The sequence below is a fragment of the Barbus barbus genome (assembly GCF_936440315.1).
Source record: "Barbus barbus genome assembly, chromosome: 4".
NCBI lineage: Eukaryota > Metazoa > Chordata > Actinopteri > Cypriniformes > Cyprinidae > Barbus > Barbus barbus.
The window spans coordinates 32,449,478-32,458,798 of record NC_136732.1 but is presented as its reverse complement, the minus strand read 5'-3'; the positions used below and the strand labels follow the sequence as shown (position 1 = coordinate 32,458,798).

The window sequence follows — 9,321 nt, the reverse complement described above, 5'->3', positions numbered from 1 at the left end:
AGATCTTGGTTGGGCGCCCACATCTATGGAGAGTAGCCACAGTACTATATCATCTCCATAGTTAGACAATTTGTCTAACTGTGGACTGATGAATACCTAAAGTGTTTGAGATTACTCCGTAACCCTTTCCAGCTACATGCATATCAATAATTCTTGATTGTAAGTCTTCTCAGATTTCTTCTTTGCGAGGCATGGCTCACATCAGCTAATGCTGCTTGTGAATAGCATACTGTTTGGGTGTTTATCCTAGTCAATTTAGCTCTAAACCACACCTTTATTCTCATAACATCTGACACATCTTTTTTTTTTTTTTAATGTTGAAAAAAAAAAAAAAAAAATATATATATATATATATATATATATATATATTTTTTTTTTTTTTTTTAATGCTGTCTGTTTCCATAATGTGTTTGTTTTGATCAGAGCATGACTAACAGGCAGATGACAAAGGCAGTTCGTTCAGTTTTCATTTCCTAACATCACCGACTGCCAAATGGGGCCCCATCAAGGTCTCTCTATTACTTTCTTCTGCCCTCGTTGCAGCTGCTCCACATTTACGAATCAAAATTCACTCCACATCACTGCTGTGCCAAGGGGCACAGAAAAACAAAGCTCTGATAACAATTGGCAAAATCTTAAAAACCTTAAGTTTTTTTTTTTATTATTATACTAACAGCCCATGGATGCCTGCTATCATTGAATTGGCCCCGATTTTGTTGTATGTCATTCATCTCCTCCTGCTGGGCCCTTTCTCTGTTTTCGGTTTCGTTTTTCTGCTCAGCAGGCTAATAAAGGGACGGGTTTAAAGACCAGATGAGGTTCAGCTTCTCTAAGTAACACACAGACCCCTCACCACTACAGTGGCAGCAGCACAGGTGAGTGAACATACTGACACAATACTGACTTGTGCAGATAGTTATTTGATCTTAGTTTACAGTCTTTCAATACAAAACCGTAAGCAAAGTTGTAGCTTTGATATTTTTAGCATGGAATATTCGTTTGATGATCATTATTTACTCAACCTCATGTTGTTCCAATCCTGTATCAATTTCTTCTTGTTGAACACAGAAGAAGAATGTGTCGAAACAATGTTGGTAACCAAACATTTGCTGGCAGCCATTGACTTCCATAGTATTTTTTCCTTACTATGCAAGTTAATGGCTACCAGCAACTGTGTGGTTATCAACATTCTTTAAAATATCTTCTTTTGTGTTCAACAGAAGAAAGAAACTCACAGGTTTGGAACAACTTGAGAGTGAGAAAATGACGACAAAATTTTAACTTTTTGAGTGAACTATTCCTTTAACAGATATTAATGGGGAAACTTCTAATATTTCACCTTAAATGCTTATAAGAAAGTAATGAAAGTTGAGAAAAGATCTAAAACACTCTCTTTGGTTTGCACAATTGTTATTCTAGCTGTTTCTTACTGTATCTTCTGAATAGCACTTGATCAGTTTATTAATTATTGCCCAACACTGGTTAATCTGTAATGATCTGTGCCTAAAGCTTTAGGAAATGTGTCAGTCATTTCAGTCAAACCATTTTAGTATGTGTGGTGACACAACTCATGCTTCATGAATACTGATAATTTTTGACTATGCAAATAGCTGTCTTTATTATACCTTCTTCGGCTGACTGTTTGAGTGTAGATGGACTGCAATCTTAGGCCGTACCAGGAGGAGGTGGTGCAGGCAGCACTCAGAGGGGAGAACAGCATCATCTGGCTGCCCACCGGTGGAGGAAAAACCCGTGCTGCCGTTTACATCACTGAGAAACACCTGGAGACCACAGCCAATGCCAAAGTAGCAGTGCTTGTCAACAAGGTAAAGCCAGATTAGTGCTTTATCACTCTGACTCTGTGCGTAACCTTTTTAACTTTTTGATTACTCTTGTTGTATTTAGATTTACAGAGTTTTCATATCCATTGTTCTCAGGTGCATCTGGTAGACCAGCACTTTGCAAAAGAATTCAAGCCTTATCTTGGGAGTACATACAAGATAACAGCCATCAGTGGGGACAGTAATGAGAAATACTTGTTTGGGCGTCTAGTCAAGGACTCAGACCTGGTCATCTGCACGGCTCAGATCTTGGAGAATGCCCTGATCAACATGGAGGAAGAAAAACACGTGGAGCTCACTGGTAACAGATGATTCTGCATGACACGCCATGATACATAATGCCTTACAGCAGTTTTACACACAGTTCATGAATGTAATAAAACATTTCCCATGTTTTATTGTTGTGAGAACTATTATAAGACTAAGAGACTTCGCTATTTCACATACATCTACCTTCTTGATTGCATTTAACACACTATATAATCACAATAACCTGTTGAATTGGTATGCAAACCAATATGTAAAAACCTTTTGATGAACTCATTTGAACTGTTATTCACTATTTTTAATTATTAACCCCAAAATATAAGTTTATCAGTAAATACTAACCAAGTAGCACCTACTAAGTGACAACCTAATTCAGGCTAAATCTGCAACCCTTTGACCCATTCTGGGATAGTTTATTTATTTACTTGTTTGTTGTATTTTGTATATTTAATTTTGATGTTAATGTTAACTGTACTGTAAAATTACGAAATGACACAAATCGTGATTTGAAACAATTTTTTGGATGAAAACCTTACAGAAAAGGATTAAAAATAAAACCGCTCAATATTTAATTGGATCTTCTAAAGTAGACAATATTTTGAAGGTTAAGTATTTCCATTCACTGACCACTTGATTTTGTAAAAGTTTTGGGTCGAAAACATGATGTCGTACTAAGTTTTAACAGTATACTTCATTTGTCTCTTTTCAGACTTTACCCTGCTGGTTATAGACGAATGTCACCATACACAAAAGGAGAGCGTCTATAATAAGATAATGGGCCGCTATGTTGAAAAGAAAGTGAGAAAAGAAGGGAATCTTCCTCAGATTTTGGGTCTCACAGCATCACCTGGTACAGGAGGAAATAGGCAACTGGATAAAGCTGTTGAACATGTACTGCAGGTTTGTTTAAATGTACACATTTGGACTGGGCAATAAAGCTTAAAAAAGGGTTTTAAACGGTCAGTTCACCCAAAAATGAAAATACTATAATTTATTACTCACCCTCATGTTATTCCAAACCCGTAAGACTTTCATTCATTATGGGTCATGTATCTGATATTAAAGGGATTGTTCACCCCAAAATTAAAATTCTGCCATTAATTACTCGACCCTCATGTTGTTCCAAACCTGTAAGACCTTAATTCATCTTTGGAACACTAATTAAGATATGTTGATGAAATCTGAGAGCTTTCTGACCCTCCATAGACAGCAAAGCAACTGACACGCTTAAGGCCCAGAAAGGTGGTAAAGGCATCATTAAAATAGTCCATTTGACATCAGTGGTTCAACCGTAATTTTTATGAAGCTACAAGAATACTTTGTGTGTAAAGAAAACAAAAATAAACACAAAGTTCTTGAATTTAAGGTCAGAAAGCTCTTGGATTTCATCAAAAATATCTTAATTTGTTCCAAAGATGAACAAAGGTCTTACGGGTTTGGAACGACATTAGAGTGAGTAATTCATTACAGAATTTTCATTTTTTGGTGAACTATCTCTTTACTATCAGCTCCATGACCCATAATGGACATTAATACAAATGCAAACATCAAGTCACTTGAAAACAAATTTATTTTGTGCTGTGAACTAATGAAAGAATCTATTTTCCTCTCATTCTCAGATCTGTGCCAATCTGGATTCAGTAATTGTGTCCACCAAGAATTTTGCTCCAGTGCTGAAGAAAGTCGTTCCTAGACCCAAAAAGCAATATGATATTGTTGAAAAAAGAGCTCTGGTACTTTCCTCTGTGTGTCTGAGTCATAATGTGATCGTATTTGTAATTGTAATGTAATTGTACAACTGCTCAAACATTCAACAACTGCTCAAACATTCATAATGTAATTGTACAACTGCTCAAACATTCAAGACCAATATGTGTGTATGTTTGTTTGTGTGCAACAGGATCCATTTGGCGACCACTTGAAGACAATGATGTTGATGATTCATGAGTTTATGCCGTCAACGGTGAGTCGCATCCTGCGAGAGATGGGCACCCAGGAATATGAAGCTGATGTGGTGGAACTAGAAAAAACAGGTTATTGTCACTACAACTTTAAGTTGTACATTCTCAATCTCCTGCAAAAACATGACTTTTGATGATTTGTTTGTGTGTCAGGTGTAATGAATGAGAACAGACTGATTGCTCAGTGTGCTTTGCACCTGCGGCAATACAACGACGCTCTTCTCATTAATGACACCGTTCGCATGGTGGACGCATTCCAGGGCCTAGACGAGTTCTACAATTCAAGGAAATTGCTGGATGGAACAGACATCTTTCTCCAGGGACTTTTTGATGGTGTGGATTATGTACTGTGCTGTTGACTATTGCGATGCCCTGTGAAGTGATAGTTAACCCCTAATCATTTACTGACCTCAGTGTTGTTACAAACCTGTATGGCTTTTATTTTCCCACACACATTCAAATAATAATAACACAGAGGGATAAATTTGGCATTCTATATTTCCATACAGTGAAAGCCTTTAGTTAAGGGGCTGTTAAGTTTCAAAAAGGACAGAAATACAGTATATTGGCACCATAGCAGTTATGGGCCAATGTTAAGGTCACTGCACACGGAGTCTGAAATTTTAATCAGATTTTTTTTGCACGTTAAAAAATAAATACGACCTCATGTTGTGTCAATCACGTTTCCACACTGCCTCCGAAACTTTTGTCTGTCATAAAAGTTTTGGATCAGGTTCATTTTCTGCGTTTTCGCATCCGTAACAAGCATTTTGATAGGAAAGGATGTCGAATATGAAAAAAACGCATACACAAATTTTGGACTCACTGTGCAAGGACATTTACACTCAGCATTAGATATATATCTGCTAATATATTTAAATATATTGATAAATGTATTTACTTGTGCTTGCTTGTGCACCCTATTGTTAAATTTAGATTACCTTTGTTATCTAACACTCACTTAAAGTTAATATTAAAAAAAACAGTTATAATTTAATAACGCTGTTAATCTTTATCTAATTTCAAAATGAATTCTATTTTTATACTGTACTTTATCATTTTGTGATCTCAAAATTAACATGTAGGATTTAAAATGATTGAATTGAATTTTTTGTATTTCATTTTTAATTTATTTAGACTAAATAGTATAGAATTGTAATAGAATTTATTGGTTATAGACCATAATATGAACATAATTATTAGCCAAAATTTTATCATCAGTTCAAAAAAAGCTTCATAAATCTAGTCCACTTGATTTGTGTGTTATATAAGTCTTGCAAAGTTATATGATAATTTTTTTTTGTGGGAAACGGGCTGAAATTAAAGCCATTATTCATTGATAATTTTGCTTTCTGCTTAAATCTCAGCTTTGTTTGTGCATATTTAGATTACTATCCTTTTATTTTTGTGTCTGTGTTGAAGCAACATTTGATAATGTTGTCTTTGTTATTAGCATTCAGCTGATAATATCTCAACCATTCACTCAAATGATGATATATTTCCGCTCTTCTGTTTCTGCTCAGAGAACCGTGTGGAGCTTAAACAGCTAGCATCGAATGCCTGCTATGAAAACCTCAAATTGGCCCAGTTGCAATGCACATTGCAGAAAGAGTTTAATGATATAAACTCTCGTGGTATCCTCTTCTCAAAGACCCGCCGGGGCACCCATTGTCTGTTTGACTGGGTGAACTCCAACCTTGCGCTGCAGAGGGTCAACATCAGAGCTGGCATTCTCACAGGAGCGGGTACAGGTGCAAATCACATGACTCAGGTACGTTCACACAAGAAAATGGTTTGCTCAAAAAGCATTTGTTAGTCATGTTTACTTGAAGAAAAATATCCAATGTACAGTATTTACAGGAAGAAGTTTAGTTATAACTTCCTCTACTTCCTATTTATGTCTGTATAAATATATATGTCTGTACTTCCTTTTTTTGTATTTGTTCTTAGAATGAACAGAAGGAAACCATAAACCATTTTAGAACTGGAATCCTCAACCTCCTTATCTCCACCAGTGTAGCTGAGGAAGGACTTGATATCCCAGAATGCAACTTAGTTGTACGTTACGGGCTATTGACCAATGAGATCGCTCAGCAGCAGGCCAGTGGGCGGGCTCGAGCTGTGAACAGCGTCTACTCAGTGGTGGCTGAAGAAGGTGGGCGTGAAATACGCAGGGAACATACTAATGAGTATCTAGAAAGTCTGACTGCAAAAGCTATTGACCAAGTGCAGCAAATGAGTCCCAGGGAGTTCAGACGCAAGGTTTGCAATTCACGTCAAATAAGAGAAAAACTTGAAGTATTCAGATTTCAAATTCCTAAAAACAACTTCTGTTTCTTTATTCCTGTCAGATATCCGAGCTCCAACAAATCGCTGTTATGATTCGAATTCAGGCCGAGAGGAATAAGGATGAGAAGAAGCAGCGCTATAGTCCTGGTCAGGTTCAGTTTCAATGCAGAGGATGCTTCTTGCCAGTCTGCGGTGGAGAAGATTTAAGAAAAATAGAAAATACACACCATGTCAACATCAACACTGAGTTTGAGTGAGTTATTCCGGGGTACATGACAGTCAGTATTACAGACCAAATAGACATAAAATAATTCTGAAAAATGTGCAACCAAGGAGAGTTTAATGAAATACAGTACACTACCATTCAAAAGTTCGGGGTCATTAAGTTGTTTCAATGATTTTGAAAGAAGTCTCTTTTGCTCAACAAGGCTTATTTATTAGATCAAATATACAGTAAAAGCAATTATATGGTGAAATATTATAATTTAAAATAATAGCTATTTAAATATTTTTTATAATAAAATGTATTCCTGTGATGCAAAGCTGAATTTTCAGCATCATTACTCGAGTCTTCAGTGTCACGTGATCCTTCAGAAATCATTCTAATATGCTGAATATTATCAATGTTGAAAACAGTTGTGCTTCTTAATATTTTTGTGGAAACTGGAATGTATTTTATTATTTTTAGGATTTATTGTTGAATAGAAAATTCAAAAGAAAAGCATTTTGTAACAATCTTTACTGTCACTTTGAAACATTTGGATGCATCCTTGGTGAATAATGTATTAAAAGTACAATTCTTTCTTTAAAAAAAAAAAGAAATACTTACTGTCCCCAAACTTTTGAACAGTAGTGACATTTATGGTTTATTCTTAGAGCCTCATTTTATTACTTGAGTGCAAATTTCGTAAAAGTTATGGCAAAGACATTGTAATTAAACATGCTATTCTTGCAAAAAGGGTTTGTTTGATAGCTTATGGGACAGAAAATGTCATTAGCTCAGAATAAAAACAATGAAGTCAATGATCCCTACCATGATCAAAAGAAAACATGTCTGTATTGGTGCATTTCATAGGAGGCATTATAGAGTAGGTGGGCAGGTCGTTCTGGAGAGGAGCTTTGAAGATTGGGAGCCTGGACGGGTTATCAGCTGCAAGAACTGTGAAAAGGTACAGATTGTGTTAGTTTATGAATGCAGATCACATGTTGTATTATAAATGTATCCAAATAAACACAGGAAGAAGTCCCTACTGACCTACTTTTCTTCATTCCTCTGTCTCTCTCTTCCTCAGGAATGGGGAATGGAGATTAAGTTCAAGAGGGTGGTAAATCTCCCCTGCTTGAAAATAAAGAGCTTTTCCTTGAAGACTCCTGGAGGCAAATCCACTCCCAAGCAGTGGAAAGATGTTGAGTTCCAGGTGAAAGAGTTCGACTTTATTGAGGACATGAGCAGCCGTTTCCCTGACCTAGACTAGGCAAAACATGTGACCGTGTCAGATTTGTTCACTTTTCTACTTGTAGGACGTACTGCAAGGGGCCATTGATTGCTGTAAGTCACAAACTACTTAGCATCATTTAAATATGAATTGACCCATCCTGATTATGTAGATTAAGTAGATGCTTTTGGGGTCGGTTGTGGGTCTCAAAAGACAGCTGGGAACCTCTAAAAAATAGAGCTGTTTGTACTCAAAACAGAGTTTTAAATTGTAGTGTTTACTTGGTAGTTTCTGTCATGTAAAAGTTTTGTTTTATCTGAGAAAGGTGTGTGTTTGTGTTAAATGTTTTGATGGTATATTTATTTATAACAATTTAATTGATTATTCTGGTGTCCATCTCTGGGATCAGGACTGTGCTGCTCTCTGATTATTAGTTATTGTTGACATTACTGTGCAATATATCTCTAATTGCACCTGAAGCTCTTAATGGCCCCCACTGAGCTCTAGTCTGCTCAGACTGTCACTTTCAGATTGCTGGAGCATTTACATATATTCATTTAACAGATGCTTTTATCCTAAGTGACTTACAAATGAGGAGAAATGTGAACATGCTTCATAATCTGTGAGCCTTTATTTACAGACTGGTTACAGGTTTGTTTATAGCACTTATGTTTCACACAAACCAAAAAAAAAAAGTGTATAATGTATGACTTTTTTTACATTTCTGCATTACCACATGAGTTATATATTATACATAAAATAAAATAAAACAATTATGCACTGTATTTAGTGTATTTTCATCCTTATAGTTACTACACAAGTGGATACTTACTGTTATGAACCTGTGTGTGAGAAAAGACTACAGTCATAGATTTACATGAGGAGAAACCCGTATGAAAATTTAAAGATAAGGTTTTCTATTTCAAAATGTGGAGTTTCTCCGATCGATTTTTGATAGTGTTTATGGTCAGCCACTAGATGGCGCCACGCAGTCTTGCTTTCCGTTCGTATTAATTGTTGTCAGTTTCCCATAGTTGATTAGTTCTTATTTGCTCATGTGATTTGCCTCGTTTCAACACTCTTTGGTTTGTTCTATGTTTTAGTTACTGTGCTGTAAGTCAACCTGTAAGTTGAGAAGGAAATAAGTGACTGACGCCTGTCTTTATAAAAGTCAGTTGTCTATTATGTTCACAGTTCATCTTCCTTAGCCATTGTGTTCTTTCAGTCTGCACATGGATTCAAAACTAACTGGATGTCCAGGAGGTCAGTTGCTCAGGTTTTGTCTTTCGAGTGCAAAGAGACTTGTTAAGACCTCAGGGTGATTAACATTAGTGATGTTATAAGAGTGCTGATGTGTATATATTATATGAAAAACACTTATTTGTTTTCAATGAGTGTGTCAAGGTCTTCAGGCGAGAGAAAAAAATATTTATTATATATGTACAGTAAATGTAATCTCATGTGCAATCAGTGGAACTGGCTCTCTTGGCAATTAGTAAACAAGTATCTGCAAATTAGGTGGTGAAC

The 9,321-nt window shown here is 36.0% G+C and overlaps 1 protein-coding gene across 2 annotated transcripts; it reads left to right on the top strand.

Moving 5' to 3' along the window:
- Positions 1-755: 755 nt before the first annotated feature.
- On the top strand, positions 756-8,579 carry LOC306866046 (ATP-dependent RNA helicase DHX58-like). 2 transcript variants are annotated; one of them, XM_079411010.1, is made up of 12 exons: positions 756-875; positions 1,653-1,826; positions 1,938-2,142; positions 2,818-3,008; positions 3,728-3,841; positions 4,009-4,141; positions 4,223-4,402; positions 5,593-5,840; positions 6,020-6,331; positions 6,421-6,611; positions 7,434-7,527; positions 7,651-8,579. In XM_079411010.1, exons 2-12 carry the CDS (start codon positions 1,653-1,655, stop codon positions 7,831-7,833), a joined length of 2,025 nt encoding a protein of 674 aa, XP_079267136.1. In that variant the 5' UTR covers positions 756-875; the 3' UTR covers positions 7,834-8,579. The 2 variants fall into 2 exon arrangements, with proteins under 2 accessions (XP_079267136.1, XP_079267137.1); XM_079411011.1 differs by lacking the exon at positions 756-875 and having other exon boundaries at positions 1,398-1,826.
- The last annotated feature ends 742 nt before the right edge of the window (positions 8,580-9,321 follow it).

Excerpts from the sequence above, each read along its gene's own strand:
- LOC306866046 (XM_079411010.1), top strand. The coding sequence starts at position 1,653 with ATGGACTGCAATCTTAGGCCGTACCAGGAGGAGGTGGTGCAGGCAGCA. Across the intron at positions 3,009-3,727 it reads CTGTTGAACATGTACTGCAG|ATCTGTGCCAATCTGGATTC; the intron begins GTTTGTTTAAAT and ends TCTCATTCTCAG. Across the intron at positions 4,142-4,222 it reads GGTGGAACTAGAAAAAACAG|GTGTAATGAATGAGAACAGA; the intron begins GTTATTGTCACT and ends TTTGTGTGTCAG.